This window comes from Limanda limanda, chromosome 23 (genome assembly GCF_963576545.1).
Source record: "Limanda limanda chromosome 23, fLimLim1.1, whole genome shotgun sequence".
Taxonomy (NCBI): Eukaryota; Metazoa; Chordata; class Actinopteri; order Pleuronectiformes; family Pleuronectidae; genus Limanda; species Limanda limanda.
The window spans coordinates 4,276,906-4,302,499 of NC_083658.1; the positions used below are offsets into that span (position 1 = coordinate 4,276,906).

At 44.8% G+C, this 25,594-nt stretch overlaps 1 protein-coding gene across 1 annotated transcript in view; it reads right to left on the reverse strand.

Moving 5' to 3' along the window:
• Positions 1-2,575: 2,575 nt before the first annotated feature.
• Positions 2,576-25,594, reverse strand: part of mgat5 (alpha-1,6-mannosylglycoprotein 6-beta-N-acetylglucosaminyltransferase) — a 70,218-nt gene continuing 47,199 nt past the window's right edge. Inside the window, exons 11-17 of the mRNA XM_061067106.1 lie at positions 23,468-23,601; positions 12,960-13,109; positions 8,819-8,965; positions 8,614-8,730; positions 7,088-7,162; positions 5,578-5,735; positions 2,576-5,447 (exon numbers count right to left, since the gene is read on the reverse strand). Coding sequence (XP_060923089.1) covers positions 5,249-5,447; positions 5,578-5,735; positions 7,088-7,162; positions 8,614-8,730; positions 8,819-8,965; positions 12,960-13,109; positions 23,468-23,601 — 980 coding nt within the window. The 3' untranslated portion in view covers positions 2,576-5,248. The remainder of the gene's footprint in view (positions 5,448-5,577; positions 5,736-7,087; positions 7,163-8,613; positions 8,731-8,818; positions 8,966-12,959; positions 13,110-23,467; positions 23,602-25,594) is intronic.

The window sequence follows — 25,594 nt, forward strand, 5'->3', positions numbered from 1 at the left end:
TGATCAAATTCCTGTGGCACCTTTTTAAGTGTTTTACAATTTGCTGTAAATATAAATTCTTTGTCTTTGAACCGTGAGCAGGTCTGTGTGTCCCCCCCCACCCCCCCCAACCCCCCCCTCTGCACAGTGTCCACAGATTCATAAAGGCCACAGTAAGATGATGTACGATACCTCAGTTCCACGTCAACGCCTCGTCCAATCGCAGCGCTTTACTTTTCCCATGGTTCCTAGAGGCCTGTGTGTGTCTGTGTGTGTGTGCGCCTGTGTGTGTGTGTGAGTGTGTGTGTGTGTGGTGTGTGTGTGTGTAGCAGTGAAGTGTTGATGGTGTTTTGAGGATGTGTCGACACACGAGGCCTCACAGGGAACAAAAACACACAAACTGTCAGTGATGTGATAAGCTGTCTACAGTATTTATCTGGAGTGACGTCATAGTGACCTCATCATTAGCCTGATGACGTCATCAGTCGTGTCTCTACCTCCAACTCAACGTTACACACGAGGAAAACAGACTCTGTTGACTTCATGTTAGTGAATGTACACATTTGTACTTTGGCATCTTGTGCCACCTACTGGCGAGTAGAGGCAACTGCATCTCATATCTGCATTTGAGAGATGAAATGGATTCTTTTTAATTTTCTTTGAGCAAAGAGTTTATCAGAGAAACGAACTTTGTGTCGTGAGTCGAGTTCAAGTTGTTGTTTCAAATTCTGAGGTCAGAGGTCAGAGGTCAGAGGTGAGCTGGATGATCTGATGGTTTGTTTTCTGTCTCCTTCAGATCAGATCCACAGTTTGTTCTCATTGTCACAGCAGCTGAGCCAGTTTGTGACCAATGGGTTGTTCTCACTGTGGTTTGTGGATTTTCATTCAAGACATTAAAACAAAATGATCCATGAAAGGAAGAGAAAGTTCCTTGTTTGGATTCAGGTCAGATTCACATGTGTAGTTTGGAGTTTGACCTCGGTGAGAATCTTCTTCTGTTGTTTTTCTCATGTCTTTTGTCTTCGTTTGACGAACGTCCAGAAGTTCGTAACTGTGATGAACTCTGAATATTCTTCTTCTGCATCATTTCATTTTCCTTCTCGCCTCCTTCTCCTTCTTTCTGTGAATTATTCCAATCTACTGTGACCGATTCCACTTTCCAGCAAAGTTAAGCTTCAGTTTGTCGTTGGGCCGGTTGTTGATGAGCTGATCGGACAGGAAGTGATCCGACTGTTGAGAGTTTGAAATCCGACGACTGTTGAATCCACTCATATGTTTAACAAAAGTTTCTGAGCCGCGACATCGTCAAACTTTGACTTTGTCCCTTTTTCTGTGTTCGTGCTGTGACGCCTGTTTGATCACAGGCTGCGGAGACAAGTGGATATTTATCTCGTTGATATCGTGTCAATAACGTGACCGTATCTGTTTGTTCGGGGATTTAAAATTCTTCTAATATCTGTGGAGTTCAACATGGTGACATGTGAAGTAGTAACTTGCTGATTTGTGTTCTTGCTTTAAGACGAGAAGCTTTTTAAAAGACGTAATTATTCAGTTCTGGTGTCAGTTGAAAACAATCATCAGATCTTACTTCAGTTTTCTCCTGTTGTAGAAGAGAAACGTTAAAAATGTGAAGAATTCCAAAGTTTGAAGACACAAGCGCACGGCTCCACATGTGGCTGCAGGGGGCGCTGTTGCAGAGTGTTGCTTTAAAACATGAAACGACCAAATATAAAGTTTATTTATAGAGAGACTGAAACGTCTCGAATATACAGAAGCTCATTTCTGCCATGAAAAGAAACAAGAAGTGAAGTTAGTCATGATTAAAAATATAGATTATCGTAGTTTGTCTCATTAAATCAAATTAGGAAGTAAAATGTTTAACTTGAGCTGCAGAGTTTTGATTTGTTTTTATCATGAGTCATGACTGACTTTTCTTCTTGTCCATCAGGCAGAAAACAGTTTCCATACAAAGACTTAGAAAAACCATATTTCATAGAGATTCAGCAGCTTTGTTCCTTGTGTTGTTCTTCTAGCTGTGAGCAGGACGTGTTTCTGCCCTGAACTGTAGATGTGAAGAGTTTTAATGTTACAGAAGCTATAATATATGAAATGATCGATGTGTAATAACACGTTTCTCTGGCTCCTCCTCCTCCTCCTCGTCTCTGACTCCAGAGCCTTAATCTGCTGGAGGAGCTTGAATGTGATTGACAGGAGAGAGGCTGAATGTACCTGAGCTGAGACGCTGGTTAACACAGAGGCTCCAGCTCTTTCTGTTTGAACACAGAAGCTGACCGAGTTCAATTTGAGTCTTAAATCCCGAGCACAGGAAACAGATGATGGTTCCTGGTTTAAATGATCAACTGAAGATGAAATTATAATGAATAATTATAAAAATGTGTCTTAAAGTTGAATCTGTGTTCAGAATCAAATCAAACTCCAGCAGCTCGGTTGTTGGCCTCATGAAATCCTCTCTCTCTCTCTCTCTCTCTCTCTCTCTCTCTCTCTCTCTCTCTGTGGACTGTACGTTTCTGTGTAAATACTGAATGTGAATCTGCTGTGATGTAGAACCAGTGTAAAGCACAGTCGGAGACTCTGATCACAGAAAAAGGTTTATTTAAAAATAAAGTTATATCCCTCTTTACTCATCAAGGACTGAAAACAAACCCGTTGTCGTTCTTCACCACGATCGTCTCCGCTCGGCTGTTTCAGACACTGAGGCTCCAGATTCAGAAACAAGGACTGATGAGTTTGTTCCACTGTGAGTTAAGTGTTTTCTCTTTTACGATGGAGACGCTCGAGGTTAAAACAAACGAATGTGGTGAAGAAGCTGACGTTCACGACCTTCAGTCAGCTTCTGGAAACCCAACGGTTGATAATGTGATCGACAGCGTGATGTAAAAAAAAAGAAATAAGGCCTCGGCTGCAACAGAACATCAAGAAACTCAATTAGGTCAAGAATCCATGAAAAGACCAAAACCAGTAATAACCTGATCACCGTGTGTTTATCTGCAACTTTTAAAAGGTCTCCAACAAAGTTTACTTCTGCTTGATCAAAAAACACTTGTTTGTCACGTGCAGAAAAACAAAAGGAGTCAAACCGTGTTCAGTTTGGGGCAAAACAAACATTTAGCATCTGTTGAACATCCGTGAAAATCTAGTTTACAGATTAAAATCTCTATTAAATAATAAATCCACTGATCTTATACTTTACTGAGGATCAGCGGTGATTTGCTGAGTCATCGCACTGAATAAATTAGGCTTGGGTCGATTCTATAATTAACATGTAAAAAACAAAGTGTATTAAATTAAAGTAAGAAAAATATATAATCTTTAATCGTTGAATTAAAATCATTTCCCGTCAACAGTAGAACAGATTTAAAGAAATGAGGAAACACACGTGACCATGAGAAGGCACATGAGAAACAAAGAGTTGGCGGCAGAACACAAAATAAAGACACACAACACGAGTCTGGGCCGACGCAGTGAGAACGTAAAGCTGGACGGTGTGTGTCTGTGTGTGTGTCTGTTTGTGTGTCTGTTTGTGTGTCTGTTTGTGCAAAACAAAAATAGCAGATTGGAAATCAAAGTGTACGAGGCCGCTGCCTTTCACAATAAAACAGGCCACATCTGTCTGCAGCTGTTCGGCTTAGAGACGAGAAGAAGAGGAAAGTAAAGAAATTAAAGTTTCTACTTTTTAATTCTGCAGCTGAAAGTTTAAATCTCTTATTTCTGCAGCAACACGTGAATCTGTAAACGTTTATTTGGGCGTAAATTCTGAAATTGACTAATATTCGTAATATATTTTGCAGGTACAAAATGAAATACCTCTGTGCTCTAAAAACTATAAACAGTTATACAACTTGTATAGTGAGTCGCAATTCTACAAACTTATAAAACTCCATCTCTAAAGTTTATTTCTTCTTCTCGTCACTTCTGGAAGCGGAACAGAAGCAGACAAAGCCCCGCCCCCCCACTACGTTTTTTTTAATGTCGATTTTTTTTAAATTACTCTCCATAAATAAAAATCTATAAAAAAGGGAAACAAAAGACAAAATTAAGACGACGCCCCTTCCATAAATAAAAAACTAACGATTTCCAGCAAAAACCGAGATAAAGATCTGTATACAAAATAAATAAAAACCCATATGAACAATATACAGTGTTACTAATATCCTCCTCGATCCTCTAATAGATAAACGTAGTGCACCTTTTTTTTTTTCAATTCACCACAAATAACTACAAATTGAACTTTTTTTTTTGGATCTTAACATTTGCAAACCTGCCGGCAAATCAAGATCCTGACGATGAGGCGGGCGAGCGAGGCGAGCGAGAGAGGGAGTTACAGCTGCTGTTGTGTTACTTTGTGTGTGTTCGGACGCAGGCCAACGTGTGTGATGTCACCGCTGCTACCGACCACGTGTCTGAGTCACGACATTCCTACGACTTCAGAGAACTCGCCCTCGCCCCCTGGTGGGCGTCGTACCGGAACACTTTAACGATTCTCTACTGGCCACGAACACTCCCTCCTCTTGAAATGTTTAAATAAGACGCCGGCGGCTGGAATCCGCTCGTGGTCGCTGCCGCTCGTGAGGGAATGAAATCTGGAGGATGTGTCAGGAAACGCTAAAAGTTCCAGAATAGAAATCTAGATTCTATGTTACATGTCGGCTCTCGTCCCGTCCGTCCACGAGAGAGGAACAAGTCGCTTACAGTGTAAAACTGGTTTCGTTTTTTTAGCCGCCATTTGTCAGGCCCCTCCCCCTTTGCGTGTGTGGATATGTGTGTCGGGGGGGGGCCTCCGGGCATGCCAGTCCAGTGCAAACCTACCTAAACAATGAGCAGATTCAGATTTGAGCGGGGAGGAGGATAGAGGGGAGGGGGGCGGGTCCAGGTGAGGTGGGCGGGGCAGCTGTCAGGGGGAGGGGCTTGGCCGTACCGCCGTGTTGAAGGTCACGGACACGCTCGGCCCCGCGGAGCTGCAGCGTTTCCTGTTCCAATCCCTTTGTCCACTCAAGTCATTCCACTTCCCTTCCAGGGACCCGTGGCGCCCCCTGCTGGTGAGTCCGAGGAGCGACTTCGGAACCATGACGATGAGAAACAAACACAGTGTCATGAATGTTTGTCCGCACACACATGAGTTCAGTGTGTGTGTGTGACAGCTGCAGGAGTGTGTGTGTCTCTCAAACACACACACACACACACGTTAAGCTGCTCTCCGCCCTCGAGCCTCGTCGGTGCCCCCCCGCTCCCGTGGGCTGGCGTGTGGCTGCTATAGGCAGTCCTTGCACAGCGCCACCTGGCCCTTCATGTAGTCGCGGCAGGGGCAGATGCGGCGCAGCGTGGTGTGGGCGCCGGCGCAGCTGAACAGCAGCAGGTCGGCCTGGAAGATGCAGTGGCGCCGCGTGTCGCTGTAGGCGGGAACCAGCGTGTCGGAGCTGGACTCCACCGTCTGGCAGTCCACGCCGAACCTGAGAGAGAGAGGGAGAGAGAGAGAGAGAGAGACCTTCTGATGAGCTGGGAGAACGTGTGTGTCTGCTCCTGCCTTTGTGTAGATACGTGGACATTGTGTGTGTGTGTGTGTGTGTGTGTGAGTCCCACCTGGCCAGGTCCTTGTCCTTGTTGAGGTGCTGGAAGAAGCTCGGCTCACAGATGAGCTGCTCCTCCTGACACACCTGCTTACAGGTGCGCCCGGGCTCGGCCTGTTTGACCTGCAGGGCGCTGAGCGGAGGCCACATGACCTGCCCGTGACAGAAGTCCTGGAGGAGAGACAGAGGACATCAGGACGACTGATCACAGGACAGACTAGGGACGGGAATCGGCAGGGACCTCCCGATACGATACTATCACGATACTTAGGTGGCGATACGATACGTATTGCGATTCTGTAAGTATTGCGATTCGATATTACGATTTCCTGGGATTTCTTTTGGTTATTTTTTTTGTTTAAATACTGGACCATGGAAAAATGTTGAATCATTCCTTCAAATACAACACAGTCAAATTCACTTAGAGCTTTACAAGTTTTATTTCAAATATTAACATTAACTTAATGACTGCCGGGCAGCCGATAGAGAAAATAAATAAAAATGTGCCCTATTATTGTATAGCCCCTGTCAACTGCACACAAACTGACAGATTAAGAAATGTATGCCACTTAGGCTACTTTTAAACAATAAATAAAAGGTAAATTAAATAGAATGGATAAAAATTTACTTAAAATATAAACTTTGAAATAAACAAAAAGTAGGCTATTGTTGTTTGTATGTAGCCGATACAAAGCTAGTGCTTGGGTATGTTTAGATTCTTGTGCAAAAACAAGAGCTGGTCAACATGCTCTGGGGTGATGTTGCTCCCCCCATATATCCCCCCCCCCCCCCCCCCCCCGGTATAAACCAATAAATATGTTTTAAAAAAAAAAAAAATCGATTTGGGAGGCAGCATGGCGATTTAAAATAGTCATTCACAAGAATCGCGATTTGTAACTGAATCGATTTTTTTTTTTTTTTCTAGGACAGACAGGCTGAACCTGATCTCTATGAGTGTCTCACAGACTGTCGGGGGGGAATGAGCTCCACTGACTGGTTGATTAAATCTATTCTGAAAACCTCATGGTTTGTTATGTCTGTGATTTCAGATCATTTTGTTCACTCAGACACAAAAGGAAAATAAAAAATTCCTGAAAGTCAAAACAAACCGAAGCTTCCTATTCCTCGTCTGGTTCAGTGAAAACAAAACAGTTTTCCAGGAAATGATGAGAACATTTCTTTAGAGTGTTGACAAGCTTCTAAATATAAAGAGACTCAGACGAGCTTCTCTTGTCTTTCAGAAGTTTACGGCTCCGGCTCCTGTGTCCAAGTCTGAACTGTGACACATGAGACGTGTTTTAGTTCTGATCCTGGAGAGTCTGGCTGTTGTTATCATTCTCAGAAGGTCTGATGTGAAAAGAACTTGACTAAGATGATGATGGAGGAGGAGGAGGAGGAGGAGGAGGAGGAGGAGGAGGAGGAGGAGGAGGAGGAGGAGGAGGAGGAGGAGGAGGAGGAGGAGGAGGAGGAGGAGGAGGAGGAGGAAGAGGAGGAGGAGGAAGAGGAGGAGGAGGAGGAGGTACCTGGTTCTCGATGAAGGCGTTGACTCTCTGCAGCATCCCCTCGCAGGTGAACTCGTAGGGCAGGTAGGGCTCGATCTGAAAAACACACACAAGGGATCAGCATCAGTTTCAGGAGAGGAGAGGAGAGGAGAGGAGAGGAGAGGAGAGGAGAGGAGAGGAGAGGAGAGGACAGGAGAGGACAGGAGAGGACAGGAGAGGACAGGAGAGGAGAGGAGAGGACACACTGAGGGTGAAGCCTGATCAGTGGGATTCTGAAATCGAGTTTGACTTGTTGTTTATCTGATTACAAGCAGAGTAAAGAAATCAAGTAGACCAGCCGATGTGAGCAAAGCTAAATATCATCTCTGTACAGATCCGAGTAGAGCTGGTTTCAGTGTGTGTGTCTGTGTGTGTGTGAGAGAGAGAGAGAGAGCACATGGTGTAATATCAGCCCGTGTGTCTGCTCTCTGAACTCCTCTCTTTCCTCCCAGACTCTGATATTCAGAGGAAAACTTCAAACAGAGCAGAGCAACAACTGAAACCTTTGTTTCGTCTCCGAGTCGCTCGCTGCTTCTCTGACTGTGTGTGTGTGTGTGGAGGGAGAGAGAGGGGGGGGGGTGCTAGTCAAGCCGGAGCCTGGTAGGCTGCAGCTCGCCACGGATCACCAAGCACATGAGGCGGTGCCGACTCGTCCAGTGAACAAAACCATTGTGTCCGAGCGGCTCGGCTCCACACGAGGTCGGGGGGGGCAGCCTGTGAATATGCACGACCACGGAGGAGAAGACGGAACAAGATCTCGTTCTTCTTCTCCTCCTCCGTCTCTAGATGCACTAGATTTTCATCAATTAGGAATTTGCAGTTTTTCTAATCGATCCGACTCATTCCCTTCAAAGCTCAACTTCTCCATCAGGAGGATTTGTTGCTTTTCTTTTTACGTACGTGATGGAAAACAGATTGTATCTAGACTTTAAGAATTTAGGACATTTTAGATGAATGTCTTAAAGGGACTCTTACCTTTGTTGCATTTTTACACTTTTTGTGGATAAGGTTAAATTGGTATTAATAAGGTAATGACACTCTAAAATGAAAGACAGACCCACCAGGAGTTAAAACAAACAATTATTTCACTCTCGTAATATTTAGTGAAAACTTCAACCAATAAAATTCTTCGGACCGAAGGACCTTATTGGCCGACAGACCTGTCTGTTTGCTGCATGGAAACAGACAAGAAGCCCGTCTGCTTCTTGTGGCGCATTCGGGCCCGCGTCATCAAGGCGCGTCCTCAACTACAGGGTTTGTTTTGATTCCACGGCAGACAGTAGCGAGTAGCGACCGAATCGACCGTAGCGACTGACGATGGCAGACCAAAGTGGTCCACGGCGTACTGAAACAGCCGCTCCCAGGGGGAAAAACAAAAGGAAAATCACCGCGGATGGGAACGAGGGGGTGGGGCATTGGAGGAAGGCGGGATGATTTGAATGTGCTGTAATTCTCAAATGCAACAAAGGTAAGAGTCCCTTTAAAGGAGGAAGAAGAGAGGTGTTTACCTTCTGGCTGAGGATGGAGCGGATGGCCTTCTCCACCTCCACCGGGTTCTCGATGTCCACGGTCCAGACGTGCGGCGGACCGATGTACACCTCGGCGTACGTGTGCTGGGAGCTCAGCTGCCGAGAGACAAGCACACAAACAACATGAGAGAACGGAGGGATAGAGAGTGGAGAGAGTGAAACCTTGTGTCCGCCCCCCCCTCACCTCTCTCATGGTGGGCTTGCCCTTGAAGAAGTCGGTGTTCTTGCTGCTCTTGGGGGGGCTGAACTTGGGGTTGAGGAAGGCGCAGCCGTTGGCGATGGCCTCTAGGGGCGCCGGACCCTCGTACGGGAACGACAGACCCACGAACAACTGAGGAGGAGAGAATATAAAGAAATCAAATTGTGGTTTTAAAAACACTTTATGACACAATGGAGATGAAACACACAACCGCGCTGCACTCGCTGTGTGGGGGGGGCAGCGGCTGAATCACCTCCGAACAACAGAGGTGGCGTCGGAGGTGAAGAAGAGTGTAACGGCAGCGTCGGGGAGTTTCTGTTGTTTGCTGAACAAGCACTAAAATAAGAGTCGAGGCAGCATCTCTTTTATATATATAAAGCAGGAGGGAAAAACAAGGAGGATGGTGGGTAGGGGTGGGGGGGGCAGTGTTGTGTCACTACAAGCAAATACAATAAAGGTTAGTACAAAGCAAATAGTCCTGATGAAGAAGCTCGTATACGCAAGAGTCAGTCGGAGCTCGACCAGGAGAGAGAGATGGAGAGTCATTCAGAAACAGAGGGAGGGGGGGGGCAGAGTCAGTCAGTAACAATGGCTCATCTGTGTGTGTGTGTTTGTGTTTGTATCTGTGTGTGTGTTTCTGTTTCTGCCCATAGCAAGAGAAGGGCTTCTGAACACAATCAGCTTTGTTAGCATCAGACTTCATCCAGCAGGTGGCAGCAAAGAGCTTCCTCTCTCTCTCTCTCTGTGTGTGTGTGTGTGTGTGTGTGTGTGTGTGTGTGTGTGTGTGTGTGTGTGTGTGTGTGTGTATAAAATGTTCCTCACAGCTGAGAGACAGTGAACCAGCACTTATAGGGCGACCGCCAAGTGCAACAACGTCCGATACACAACCCACATCATTTTAATGTGACACACCACAACTATTCACGATTGACATACAAGTTTTACCTGTTGCTCTGCGGCTGCTGATGATTATTCTCATGATCTGCATTGACAGTTTCTCACAGGCCTGTCTTCAAACTCGCCTGGCTTCTTTTAAATTCAAATGGAGCCAGTGCTTCAGGTTTATTTGCCTTTTAAATTGTGGATGTTTGTGTCTCCCGGGATTTCCATGAGTTCCCTCAGGAGACGACAACACCAGCAGAGGAAGAGCAGATCCAAAGAGGAGCAGGCGTCTGCAGCTTTGACTCGCAGGGAAATCCAAGTGTCAGCTTGGACTGAAGTGTGTCATGCAAACGATGACCTTGTAAATAAGTAGAGTTCTGTACCTGGTTTGTGTGTTTGTGTGTGTGAGTGTGTGTGTGTATTTCTAACACCGACACGACAATAAAATAAGTTATAACAGCTACTTGCAGACCTGTGGTTAATAGATAACATGGTGCCGGGATTCGGAGCAGCAGGAGGTGATAACACGAGTCGACTCAGGACAGACATGTGACACGGACGAGAAGCAAAGTAGAAGAAATGAAAAACCTTCCAACACGACACAGGAACAGTCTGATCACTGATACAACACGACGCACCCGGGTTTATTTCAGGAAATGTTTGAGAGAAATATCAAATGTCAGGATGTCAAACGACAACAGGTTCACCCGGGCTGCGATAGGTTTTGTACAGTGCAGTGCAGCTAGTTAAACCCCAAGGGGCCAATTAGCACTGATGGTTTTTCAGGTAAATGTGTTGTTTAAGCAGCACGGAGGCAAAACACCTCCTGTTTTCCTTGTAAGCTCTCAAACAACAATGCGGTTGAAGCGTTTGGGTTTTGTGGGAGTTAATTGGCCGCAGCCCTGTGGGGTTTCCACGCAGGAGCACGAGCAATGAGAAGAAATGTGAGTCAACCTGCCAGAGTGTTCCCACAGCAGCCAAATCTGCCCCGTTCCATTCTTTACTCGGCTCAGTCCAACGCCTGAGTGTTGTTTGCTTTCTCGTAAGTTTTCTAACCACTTTAATGATCGGCTCCACAGCAGAACACACCTTTGATTTGTCTCCGTCTCTCCGACTCTAACGTCTCTGGGTTCTTAGTTTTTTTATGTGCTGGATTCTCCATCCAAAAAAACTGCTTTGTGGCTGAAGCGATACTGGATCTGAATCCATTCTTCTCCCTGTAAACCTCTGATGTGTGTTATGGTAACGGGTTTCTTTAAGCTCTCTTGCGGTTGCTCTCCCTGCTCTGATGTCTCTCTCTCTTCCCGCCCTCGTCTGGTTTCAGAGCGCCGACACACTGACGCTCTCTTCCACCTTCTCTTCTACAAAGGGAAAAAGCCAGAGCTCAGACAGCGTCTCTCAGCAGCAGCGTTAATGACGGCCTTCACCTGTCGGATGTTTGACAAAAATGTAATTTGAATTCCTCGGGGGCCGCAGCGAGAGCAACACTCTGCTTTTCAAGAGTCTTAAAAGGCTTTAAAAAACTATTCTTATCCACTCCGACATGTTTGTTTTATCAAGGAAAACAAAGCAGGATACAAACTTTTTGGGATTTGGTAGCTTCAACTTCACCTTTAACCTCTTAAGAGGCGGCTGAGATATGCCTGAAACGCCTGTTCTTCCTGTGAAGCAGCACATCTGTATTTTGGGAATTTCATTGGCTAAACGACACGCCAGTCATCAGAACAATCGGTTGCAATTGGCTCAGCCTTTACTCGTTAGAAGAGGGGCGGGCTCTTTCCAACAACAAGGTGCCTCCTTGGCTACAGTTGGCTGTGGACAACCCACGCCTTCTCCAATTGGGTCAAATGAGCTGTCAATCTAAAGTTCAGAGTGCAGCCACCATTTTGATATCCAGAGAGCTGCTTTGTTTACATGCTAACAGAAGTTAGCACGGAAAATAAGTCAAAGTTGGCACGTAGCTGCTGGCTACTCTGAGATTACTGGATTGGATCATCTGGACCTTTGGTAAGGTACCAAGACCGTGTTTGTTGGAATGTTATCGATCTGTGGATTAATATGATGCTTCATAGGTGAGTGACGTCGACTATCTTAATATTTTTGGTATGTGAGTTGTCTGACTGATACGTTGATTGTACCGGCTGTGGTGCTTTCTAACGAAATGTTGCATTAGTACCTAGCTGTACGACGCAGTTCTGTTAATAAAAATGTTTGACGCTGATCGGTAAACAGCGCACCTGGAGGGCGCCCTCTGGCGGATGCTACCTTAACGAGTTAATGGGATTTCACACAGTTACCAAGTAGATTTATTCCCCTTTAAAAAACGAATCATTAGCTCTGCAAAGGTCTTTTAAATCCACCGCAGCTTAATTAGCTAGATATTTATTGTTGTGTATAAAAGATGGAGGACGCGACTGCTCGCCAATAAGTGAAGCCAAATCCTCTTAATCGCCCCCTGGTGGCTGGCTTTAGTACAGGTCATAAACCCTGCATTCTCCATGTAAGTGTTGGGACCTTGACCAAGGTATCGGCTGTGGTTCCATCCCCCTACTGGTCGAGACTGGTGGTTAGAAATGAGCAGTGGTGATTGGTTGTGTCTGGACACAACTGTTAAACAATGAATATCTGTTTGTATTTATTATTATTGTATTGGAGTGAATCTAAAAGCAGTTTGAAGTAACAGCACTCATGGCTTTCATACGGCTCAGACGGCTACGGCTCCAACACAAAGCGAACTTGTGTTAAAGGAGACGTCCTTGTGTGGACTGATCACAGACCGAGAGAAACTACTCAGCTTCAGAAAAGAGACTCTGTTCACAAACAGACTGAATGAGAAATCATTTTTCACTCTCTGACTTTACGTTTGTGGCTGCTAGTGCAACATCGCTGTTTTTAGGAAAAGTTATAAGGCTTATTAGGCAACTTAATACTATTTTACTGTGAATCTACTATTTCTGAGCAAACCAAGTATTTCCAGTTTCATTTAGGGAACTGTTCCCTTCATTCATCCACAGCCTTGGCACATAAAGAGGCCAGTGTATATAAAAAAAGATTGTTCTCCTCTGTATTCTGCAGGTTTGCTGAGCCACAGGTTCCTAAAAAAAAACGTCAGGAAGGAAAAGCGTGGGAGTTGGTTTGTGGTGCTTGTTGATTTCTCATCAGCCCTGTGCCCTCACACACTTAGATTTCCCCGCTGGGTCATTTTTTTTCCACGCGGAGGCAATTTGCAGCCGGGTTGACTCACCTTGGTTTCCCGGAGAAGGAACTGCAGGTCCCGGCCGCTCAGGATGCCGTGGTTCTTGACGTAGCTCGGCAGGTGCACCGTGCTGGTGCCGTGCACCGTGCCGTGAACCTCCATGTAGCCGTGGATAATGTCCAGGTATTTCTTCTTATCCTGGAACAAGCAGAGGGGGGGGAGGGAGGACACAGGCACATTTAGTTTTTCAATGTTTCCTGGAAATCGGCCTCTGCGATTTCCTTTCATTATAAAACACGACATACGCTCGGTAAATTCTGTTTAGACATCCTGCAATGAAACCTTTTGAATCAGTTTCTTTTATCCCCGAGAGCAGATCAGTATCAACACTTTGTTTTACGCGGCCTGGTGAACTTGTGTCCGAGCTACCTGACCGACCGTCTGGCCACAGCGGCAGGCGGAGTTAAAAAACACCCCAATATGAGGAGAGTCAGTGCCCATTGTTATTAAACTACACCTGATCCGTGGCGCCCTGGATCAGAGAGACAATCAAGGGCTTGAAAAGATTCATGAGCAAACTGCTTTCATCACACGACTGGTTCAGGTCGAGGACGAGAGTGAAACAAAGGAGAAGGAAATACAAAGCGGCTCAGCACTGATTTTACACATCGAGATAAGTTTAGTGTAATGTGTGCTGTGGGTGAAATGAAGCTGATGATGTCACAGCATGCCACAAATGACTTGATTTGTATTTGTGATATTCTGATAACATCTTTCACTTCAGGATTCCAATAACTGGACTAATATCAAGTATCAAATTGAAACCAATGCATTTAAAAACAGCTGAATGCAGCTAAACCCTGAATGTGATGATTACTAATATTGTTCTATGACACAACTATAGTGCAACTCTTGTCATTGAAAAGAAAAAAGGTTGCAGTTTAATTTGGGCATTTCCGATGCTGGTATCTCTGGTAACATCTCTAATTTGTGAAATGTAGTATATGCTGACTGTTTAAAAGCCTAGAGAACAAATAGAGAACTTATTAGGTTCCCTGACTCTGCAGAACTGATTGAACTTTGAACCTTGTGAACTTTGAATGTTCTGAAATAGTGAAAATGACTCATGGCTATGTGTGTGTGTTGATCGATTTAAAACCATAGGTCAACAATTTAGCGGTCGGGTTATAAACCTATCTGAATGTTCACCTTTTCTGTCTTTCACTGACAAGCTCCTAGAAGCCCCATGCGAGCTTCTTCTAAAAACAATAAATCAAGTTAATCAGATTAGATGGAAACATAAGTTCCATAATAAAAGGCTTTTGATCGTCCCTGTCACAGCGGGTCTTTGATTTTCCAAAGCGAGGACACGACTGCTTCATGAGTCGGGCTCCATTAGCAAACCATTCCCCCAGGTCTCCTGATGAGCTGCCATGCAAAAATCGGTCTTTCTCACTCGGTTGTGTACCTGCCGCAGACCGAGCACTGGAGCAGCTCAGCTGAGTGCTCTTAAAGCAGAGCTCTTCAGAGAAGCTGAATAAATGAACGCCGGCCATTTTCCCCCGTAATGACAGGATCATCAGTGTGTGCACGCTTGTCACACACACGGCAAATATATTGATCATAAACAGTTTCAACACTCACTGGGCAGCAAGGCCTCATTATTGTTAGGATGAAATTTACTCACAACTCCCACGCACCAGCTCTGCCATTGAAACAGCTCTGCCTAGGACATTTCCCTGCTCTGTGTGTGTGTGTGTGTGTGTGTGTGTGTGTGTGTGTGTGTGTGTGTGTGTGTGTGTGTGTGTGTGTGTGTGTGTGTGTGTGTGTGTGTGTGTGTGTGTGTGTGTGTGTGTGTGTGTGTGTGTGTGTGTGTGTGTGTGTGTGTGTTTGTCTGTGTGTGTGTGTCCCTCAGTGCTTCCTTTTGGGGCTTAAATTTCAGGTAGCCGCTCGTCAGGGTCCCTGGAGGCCTGGCTATCAGATGCCTCCAGTCAGCCTGCTGTAACTAAAGCAGCCTGATGTGTGTGTACGGGTGTTTGTGTGTCTGTAGGTGTGTAGGTGTGTGTGTGTGTGAGATGAAATCCTAATTAGAAGGTGAAATCACTACCCTCTAATCTTTTCACTCCGGAGAGCTGAGCTTGGATTTGTGTGTGTGAGGAGGGATTTACAGTGGAGGTTATTGGCAGGTATCTGAACTACACACACACACACATGCATACGCACAAACACACACACACACACACACAAAATCCATAGATGGCTGATATCAGAAGAGGCAAATGAAAAAAAGAGAAGCACAGAGACATCCACACTGTAAAGCGTTTAAAGAAATTCCTTCACTACTGATTCTAACGTGTCTGGTGACATTATTTTAATATTTTGATTAGTTTGAAGTATGTGTTTTACGTTTGCATCAGCTAATGATGCTTTAGGTACCAAAATGTACATTAATTTAAGGATAACATTATATTTCAGATGTAGTTTGTTGACATTAAATGTAGAATACGAGTTTTTATGATGTATAGATTAGAGTGTTTGTGATACAGCTGCAGAGGAAAGAAACATCATGACTAAAGGAAGACATTATGAAGGCAGCAGGCTGAGTGTGTGTGTGTGTGTGTGTGTGTGTTTGTGTGTTTGCATGTGTGTGTTTGTGTGTGTGTGCATGAAGGAGGACCATACAGTGGAGCGCCCTGACCCTTTGAGGCAGTTGCTACACAAAGCTTTACGGTCAGAGAACATCACTCGCCAGCTGCTCTCTGGAGTGCGCCGGCCTTCGCCCTCGCACGTCCACACACTTGCGACAGAATCAAGAGAATTAAGATAGAATAAGTTCAAACGGGCTGGAAGACATTTTAGAATGACATTCATGCGTGGGACATGTGAGAGAAGCATGTCTGCAAGGTGCATCGCCAGATTCCCATCCATTGTGGATTTTCTGTGCTTTTCCTTCTTGAATAATATCATGTCAACTTGAGTTCTTAATCCCGTCAGAACGCTGTGAAGCAGGCGATGACTTCATGACTCTGCAACACTAAGAAGAACGCCAAGACCGACAGTTTTTCTCCCTCGTGTTCCTCGTGCGGCCCATTTGGATTTATTCATCTCCGCCACATTTGCATGTTTACGTCTCCGAGCAAATGGGACACGCGATCCGAAGCTGGAGAGCAGATCGATGGCCGCAGCACAGGAGGTTAGAAAATGACTGCTTTAGCCGGAGAGGTTGATTGCAGCAGGAGAGAAGGAGGTGGAGGAGGAGGAGAAGGAGGTGGAGAGTTTTACGACCTTGTAAATCAGAGGGAATTTGTAAACCCCGGCGCAGAGAGGAAACAGCAGAGGCGGTGGCGGCTCTCTGGCGGCAGAGGGGAGGGTTGAGGGATGAGTGTCGGGGGGGGAGAAAGCTTCCTGGCAGAGAGACACAACCTCCGAGACTCACAGCCAGGCAGTAAATGCAACACAACCACCCCCCCCGCTGATATCTTGCAACTGATGCCACTGCTGTGTCTTAATGAGCGCTCGAATTACTCCCAGGCAACATTTAATAGGTTTTGAAACGAGAGAAGCAGTTCAATATATTTAATATTGAGTTAATTAAAGCTTTCGCATGTTTGATCAATTTGATTCTAACTAAATTAACAATTCACAGCAGCTCTGGGAGGCTGGGCACAGCATAGATATATATAAAGACTAGATATCTCGCTCGACGGAGCCGGACGTCACCACACGGCGGCCATCTTGTTGCGGGAGGCTCTCTCACCCATAACATTGTGTTGGTAAATAACCATAACTTGCTCAATTTTCAACCGATTTTGAAACGGTCTGGTTTGTTATAAACGTCAGAGATGTAGTTATGACACTGCATAAATTATTAATTTTTTTAAGAAAATAACATAATTATTCATAAGTACACAGTGTCATATCTACATCTCTGACGTTTATAACAAACCAGACCGTTTCAAAATCGGTTGAAAATTGAGCAAGTTATGGTTATTTACCACTACCAACACAATGTTATGGGTGAGAGAGCCTCCCGCAACAAGATGGCCGCCATGTGGTGACGTCCGGCTCCGTTGGCCGGCAACGCGGCCGAGATATCTAGTGTTCATATCTGTGGGGCACAGGCTCCGTGGGGCTTTGAGCTAAAATGCTAATGTCGTGCTCAACATGCTCACATTGTCAACATTAAAGCAACACTATGTAAACTTTACCTCTGACTTACCTAACTGAAACACACCTGAACAGGGGATATTACCCATGATCCCCTGCTTCCTGGACCAGAAGAGCTGTGACTGTAAATAATCCACCCAAGATTAATTCTGTTTTTAATGGATCTACGGTTCAACATTACTTGCAGGGCTGGATTTTGTCATTTTGGGACAGAGTTTTGAAATGATATTTGGGTTTGGGTTGGGTTCGACCTCCTCAGCTGGGCCATCAAAGTCATTTTAAGGTAACATACAGTTGCTGATGTTGTGCTGGTATATTTGTCTTGTCAGTTTTCGAGCTTTCTCGTGCAAACGTCTGCACAAAAAGAAAAACCTTGACAGTTCAGCTGCTTTCAGATCTCACACTTCAAATGAAGCTTTGGCAAAAGTTCAGTCAGGAAGTTCTGTTCTTTCATGTTCGGCCTTTGTTTGTTCCTCAGCGGGTGAATGTCTAATATTATTAGCGCTTCTATTTCTTTCCCTGTCACTTCCTTTCTGCCACATTGTCAAAATCTCAACATTCACAATTTCAGCGTCGCCACATTGACCTTGTTTCTGTGCCAATTAGTCCCCGGCTGCTTTTTCTCTAAATGTCACTGCATTTCTCTCATTCTGTCTCTCAGAGCATAAGATGCAGGATGTCTAGTGAGTCACAAATGAAAGTTTCCACCATCCATCATCCATCTGCTGGATCGACAGAGCCTAGACTCCTGTCTCATCTCCTCTCTCCTTTAATGAAGATGCTTCTCATCGTCACGATCTAATCACAAAAACGTCGGAATACAGATGTATACTTCAAATCCATCACTCCTTATCAAACTGACATTTAAACTTCTTACAGAGCCTCTATTTTAACTCCTATTTCAACTTATTTCAGTATTTGTATTTCCACTTCGACTCCAATTTAAACCCACGATGTCATATGCATATTTAATATCTTTGCGCGATAAACTTTTTCAATTAATACGCCCTAATCTTCTGTGTAAATACAGGCATTACTGCAGCAGGAGGGATAATATACAGGTGAGGACTGGCAGTGTGTAAAAGGTTCTTTCTTTTGAATCCCCTTCATTATGAGGAGCTGTCGTGGCCCCCTGTTGTTAAATTGGAATCAACAAACCTGATATGTGAGCGTACAGCTTTTCCCCCATTTTATCATTAAACTTCTCTCTGTGTTCGTACAGGGACACGCGGCTCCAGGGCTGCGAGCGGATTCTGATGTTTCAGCGCTTTATCTTGACAGGTAGCTGCATCAAAACACAGGGGACGGGATATATTAATGTTGCTTTACAGCTGATTCCTACTGAAACCATCAACTTCAGCCTCCACCTGAGACGCCGCGTTTAATACCAACACCGTCTTCCTAGTGTGCGGCGCTTGTGTTCTCGCTTTCATGTGCATTCTGATGATGAACATCACAGAACGTTGTTACTCTTTCACTTTAATATTCGTCTCTAAAGGGATTGTGCCCTGCAGGTCGACAAAGAGAAGCCTGCTGCAGGAGCCTCAGGAGGAGAGAGGAGCTCTTTGCCTCATCGGGGATGCAGGCAGGTGCGCTTGGTTTCGACTTACCCGACCCTTTTAAAAAACCGCCTTCGACATCAAACATCAAACGCACCTCAGATTGTCTTCACATCTGACATTTTTCCCCCGACTGACTGACTCTGGGGCCCCGAAACTTGAAGCTTGTCAGTCAGGACGAAAATACACTTCACCCATTTATCTGAGACGTAGGGAAAATCATGTCTCTGCACAGAACACACACACACACACACACACACACACACACACACACACACACACACACACACACACACACACACACACACACACACACACACACACACACACACACACACACACACACACACACACACACACACACACACACACACACACACACACACACACACACACACACACACACACACACACACACATTGAACATGCAGAGCACATCACAAGTGCCTCAATGCAGCGATGTGGTAATGAAGAGTCAGTCAGCGATAAAGGTACTAGTTCATTTTAAGTATGGTGATTTGCACAAGGGCACTTTAGCAATACTAATCATGTATCAGGACTGTGAGGTTCCCAGCGATCTGTACGGTACAAAAACCCTCTTTGACGACGGGTCCGTCTCCTCTGAGTGAATAATTGCAGAGGATCATCATCGAATGTACACAAACGATGAGAGCTCTTCAGCTTATTACTCCGCTGATATAATGTCACGGTCACAGTTTACATCCGAACAGCTTGAGGCTCATTTACGCTGCCTTTACGTTATTTGTGTCAAACCCTGTAACCGTCACTTTAACGTACTTCCATTAATGTTGCCGTGGTTGTAAAGCAATGCATCTACTGGAGGGCAGCACCGGGTCGAACACACACGTCCACGGTGGAGGGGATCGAGATAATGCACCTCTTTGTGTGTCTCGTGATATTCTTGCTGGAGCTTCTTTCGTATCCCGAGGCTTTCGGAAGATGTGCACAGTTACAGACGAGATGAAAACAAAGAGGACGGACATAAGGCTCCATTGGTTTCCATATGCCTATCTAACATGGATATATAAATAAATAAATGATTCTTCAAACAATTACGTCTAATGCTCAGGTTCTGTGCAGGAGCAGAAACTGTTCATATAATCATGCATGGATAATTCTACGTAGTAAATATTTCACAATCACATTTTCTTTAGGAAATATACGTGGTTGCAGAGATACTTAAAACTAACAGCTGAATTTATGATACATGTACTTGTAAATTAACAGCCTAATGGACGCACTGTAAAAAAAGACTCTCTGCCAGATCCTCTGAAACCCCCCCCCGCCCCCAGGGGGACACGGGTGGTAAAAGAGGATCCAGTGCTTGGAGTGCAGTCAGGAGGTGTTATTTATTCAGGGCCTGCCACGCCACATTAGACACAACACTCAGAAACATATTGGAGTTTGGTGGCGAGCCAGAGCATGTTTCTGATCGTCAGATAGCAGAGGAGGCGGGTGTGATGATGTCGGGGAAGTTGGTCTTTTCTGTGTTTGTGTGTGTGTTTGTGTGTGTGTGTGTGAACAGCCTGTTCCAAAACAAGACAAATCTATTTTCCTGGTAACGTCACGTGTTAAATCCAAACCTTGCGTTGCATGTACAGGAGCTAATGACACCAAGAGGGTTCTCACCACTTAGTGATGCATTAACAACCAGGTGCCATAAAGAGGGTCCTTATTATCTAAAGCCTCATTATCACTAAATTTGCAAAAAGTCGTTGTTCAGTGCAGAGTAAACAGACTCGGCCTAATTACCTGTTTTCATTACAATCTTAATGACGCCCTATACTGTCGCTGTTCTAATTCTGGTCAATGACTATTATGTTATATTTCTGTCCCCCCCCCCCCTCACACTTGCTGCCACGCGTCCGGTCGTGAATCTGTTTTCACCGAGGCAGTAAACAGCTCACGTTCAAAGCTCTCGTCTTCGCTCTGCTCCATAAAAATCAAAGACGGTGAAACACAACAGGCCGTTCGGAACCAAGGTCACTGAGAACCGCTGCCAAAGAAACGACAGCGACTTACGAAGCAAAACGTTCAATTTGCTTTCTTTTATATCTCTGCTCCATGTGCTTTGAAATAGATATAATGTGTTTTCAGTGGTTCTTTCCTCTAGTGTGTTTTTAAAGGTGTGTGTTTACGTTGAAGATCTACAAAGTCCAGGCTTCGTCTCTGCTGCTCGCTGGAGTTTAACGATCGGGTCAGACGAGCGCAGTCGAACTAAAGAAGGTTTAGTGTTCAACTCAAACTCGGTCATCCACCTTGAGAGAGGAGATGAAACACGCTGTTGTGTGTTCATGGGCCTGAGAGGGAGACAGTGTGGGACGGACACAACTTCCCTCCCTGCATATGCTAGCTCTGTGTCTGTGTCTGTGTGTGGTTTGTCTTTCTTCATCATGTTCTCTGATCTGCAGCCAAGGACCTTTATCTCTCTCTCTCTCTCTCTCTCTCTCTCTCTCTCTCTCTCTCTCTCTCTCTCTCTCTCTCTCTCTCTCATTCTCTCTCTCTCATTCTCTGTACATCCGACTCATTCTCACCTTTTCTCTCTGTTCCCTTCTGACTCATCGTCTGTCTCACACTCTGAACCCGGACTGATTTTATCTACACGCAGGACACTGATGATTTACTTGAAATGGTAGAATGTTGATATATTGTTGATAACCATCAGCCACGACCTGACAGAGAAGCGGTAGCGAGTTTGTATCGTGTGTGTGTGTGTATGAAAGAGGCAGACAAAGAAACTGCAGGTAGTCACTCGCAGCTTCCTTGCTCAGCCTTTCTACACCTCTGACTGGGTTGCTATGGAAACCGTCGCCTCGGAGGTGGTCTGGCCATTTTTTATTTCGGGTCTCGCCACCGACACCTCCTCTTTACAACAGCAAAGCAATTTGAAATGAATTCACAAATTTGTGAATTGGATTTCTACACTTTTTCTTTAGAAAGCCTTTGCTGTGCTTTTCAAAAACCTGCTCACTGTTAATTACCTCACACTTATTTATTATTGCACCATTTCAGCCAGATCCATGGACACACTATAAGTATTATAACTGGGCCGGCTGAAAGAGACTTAATTCTATTGCGACCTATCAAACCGACCACTTTTCCAAAGTGCACGTCTTCAGGTCATTAATCTAATAACCCGATTATGATTCCATTGTGAATCGTACCTTGGTCTCCCTTCATATATCACATAGTGGAGATATCCTTGTTGAAATGAAACCCTGTGAAGAGAAGGAGATGGAAGGACGGCCTGATTTAAAAGGAAGCCCTCCTTTTAAACTGAGCCAGCCAGTCAGCTAGTTATCACTCTGCCCCAAAATGGCCCTTTAATTAAAAGCAGGAGGTAATGAACACGCCTGGGAGTCTGATTAGCTGCTAATGCCGCTTGCTGTGAGTTGATGGGCTCCCTCGTCTGCCCTTTTAAAGCTGCACTGAACGGAGCGCTGCTGCGTGGGCTCTGCCTCGGTTACAGGAAACCACAAACCACAGCAGCTACCTCCGGATTAAAATACTGTATGTAGCACCTTGGGCTCCAGAGCCGGACGTGGCTTTGAAATTCATACCGTAGGGTTGTTAATTAATGTTTTAAGATGAGATGCATTTGAAATGTGTGTAAAAAATCCCCCTTAACCCAGGGAATCATTTATAGGTCTTGATAAAAAGGAATTAGGCATTTGTGCTTAATTTGGTTGCAGCTATTTCAAATTGCGTTTGTTCATTTTATTATCATCGCACATAGTATCTCAGTCAGACATCTTGTCAGGCCTGGCACTCGGTTTATTATTTCCTGTTTTGTTTTGACATAATTTTCCCTGTGAGTCCATTAGGTCTTTTGTTTTATTTTTCCTGTCTCTATCTTTTTGTTCCTGTCGTGACTAGTCTCACCTGTTCCCTCTTTCCCTTACCTGCTCACGTCTCTGTGTTCCCCTCACTCTTCTCTCTGCATTTACCTTCCCCTCAAATGTGTGTCTGCGTTCGGCTCCTTCCTGCCTCTGGTGTAGAACCTCTAAAGGAAGCCAGCTCGATGCCGAGTGACCCACTAGGAAACAAACACGGTGTCGCCCCAGAAGGAGCGGGCAGTAATCCAACCGTCTGCGGCACGCCAAACAATGTGCAAGTCTCTTTGTCGTTTTTTTTTTGTCTAGGATACAGTAATCCCCTGGTCTCTGTGCTGCAGTGTGAGCATGCATTTGAATATATTAAGAAAAAAACTCCTCGGAGAAAGTGATAAGCTGAACTCGAGCAGAATTTAGCTCCTAAACCAGCCACTTATTAAGCTTCGTGTGAAAGTTTTACCCAAGGTTGTTCAAAGAGTTTCACTGAGGAGCTCTCAGAAGTTCGAAAATTGGTTCTCCTTGGTGCGCTGCTGATTTTTTTTTAAGCATGCCTAGTGAAGTCTGTCACTTTCATCTTTAGAAGGAATATGTAAGTATATGTCTGTATGTCCATTTGTGTATGTGGGAACGCAACTTTAAAAAGATGAACGTAGAACTGTACAGGATTTCTCTTCTGCAAGGTTAAATCACTTTTACTGGAAAAAAACTAAATATCTAGATGATAAAATGTTGTCAATGAGGAATAGAACAAAACTTGCCCTTTATGAGAATGTAAATAACTACATAGACTCAATACTAGGGATCATAAATAAGCCTGAAGGAAAGGGCTGATTGATAAGTTGGTGAAAAAGGTGAAGGAAGCTGTCAGCGATCTGTAGGAAAGTAGGATAAGTTTCCTAGAATTCGTCCTTCTATCTAACTTATCCATCCCTGCTGGTACAGTGCGTGCGTGCCGAGGCATAAAGGATCCCCGTACCTTCCAGAAGTTGTCGACCTTTCCGTAGACGAGCGACTGGTTCTGCCTCTTGATGTCGTCTATGTGCCTGATGTCGCTGGCGTTGAGGTGCTGCTCCACCACGAAGCCCAGGAAACTGTTGTCTGGGGTGTGGGCTGCAACACAAACACGCACACAAATGAATAAATGGAACGTCATCGCCTCCATGTTTGGGATTAAACAGACTGATCAATGCGACAAAAGGCCTAATTTAATGTGGTTTACAGCAAAACAAAGGACAAAGACAATAAGAGAGAAATAGAAATGAGAACAAAAAGATGGTTATCACCTCTTAGGGAACAAAATAAATGACTTAGGGCAAGATTTGATTAATTCATGCATCACTGAAGCAAAACCTGCCTGAACAGCATCTAACACACAACACAAATAAATCCCATTTTAACCTCAGCGTTTAACACACATCTTAATTCCAGAGCGAGACGGCCACGGCTGCACAACACAGCTCATCAGGCGCTCTGCGATTTTCCCCTGCTCCCTCCGTTGACTGGTTACTATGGGAACCAGGAGACGAGCAGGTCAAGTGTGGAGCGCCGATTTGGCACGGCTCTACCTCGCTGCCATCTGCCTCGTAAAACAACCGTGAGGACGAGGCTGTAGAGCCGGGACGGGAGAAGATTAATGAGAACAGAATAGAATTGATAACGATTAATAACATGGTTCGGATGAAAGTAGTTCAGACCTCACTATCACCCCTCTTAAGGGAATGACGCAGGCGGCGAGGGAGGTGTTGTTGTGCACGGTTGTGGTTTGTGGTGGAGGAGGCCCCCCCCCCCCCCTCGGGAGCTGCTGTGGTCAGAGCTCGCTTTTATTTATTTTTTTAAGCTGAGGAGGAGGTGGAATTTGCTTTATTGTCGTGATTAGCAATAAATTAATAAAATACGCAAGTGATGTTTGCGTTGAATTGAAAGTATCGCCTCAGGGTTGTAGATTTAGTGTATTTTATAATGTGTTACAGTCAAATCCTGTTCCTGTTCTGCTCTTCCCGGCATCACAACACAAAGAGGAAGCTTTCAGTCGCTGCCGAGCCGTTATCTCTCTCTCTGTGTGTAGTGTGTGTGCGTGGGAGAGCACAGGAGTGTGGGAGTATCTGTGCTGAGGATCTGGGTGAGGTGTCAGCGTGGGCACGAGCCAAATGCAGCAACTGCTCCTGAAATACCTGTAGTGTGTCTGTGTAATGCTGTGTGATTAAACAGGAGCATTAAGAGGAACACACACATTAGGGAAGTTATTCCTAAAAATATAGCAGGAGCATTGTTGAAGGGACATTCTGCAGATTTGAAACAATGTGGAAACCGGTGGAAATAATATAATACTGTCCCCTGAGGCCCTGGAGGAGCTTTGTTAGGTTCGGGAAAATATTATTGTGGCCTAAGCTTGAGGCTTTAAATTTCAGGTGGACTCGTTTGTTGTTGTTTACCAGAACGCGAGGGCCCTAATGAAAAAAAAGATCTATTGAGCTGAATTGCATTTTCTGTTCGGGAACAATCTCCCCGAGGAGATCCGTCTGGCAAACTGTGAATATCCTCTTTTCAAATCTCTCTTAAAGACATATTTTTATAGTTCTGTTTGCTCTGAATTCACCTTCAGCTTTATGTGTTCAGTTTTTTGATTACCTTGAATCCCGCTCTGATCTTGGCAACAACTCTGATCATTGTATAATGTTTTATTTTGTCTGTAACATTTATTTATTCTTGTGCTCTATCGCTGTCTGATCTTCAAATTGCTTTTCAACTGTTTCCTTGCTTTCAATTCCTCGTGTTTATCCTGTTAAACACTTTGTCACTTTGCTTTGAAAGTTTCTATATATATTAATAGTTATATGCTGATTAAAAAAAGTGAGTTTTATCCATTTATCTAAACTACTTCCAGAACAAAAACAAACATGCGTGTACAACATCTGATATGATAACAAGAGGCAGAGATGTTCTGGGGTTGTGGTTTGGCAAAGGCAGCGTGAACACCCATGTAACAAACTAACTGTGTAAACAGGACAGGCTGTTGGTTAGTGTTTGGCCCTCTCCATGCATTTGGCAGCAGATTCCTTCTCTCCCACAAGAGCCGCCACTCGAAATGTCACTAAACTTGCCA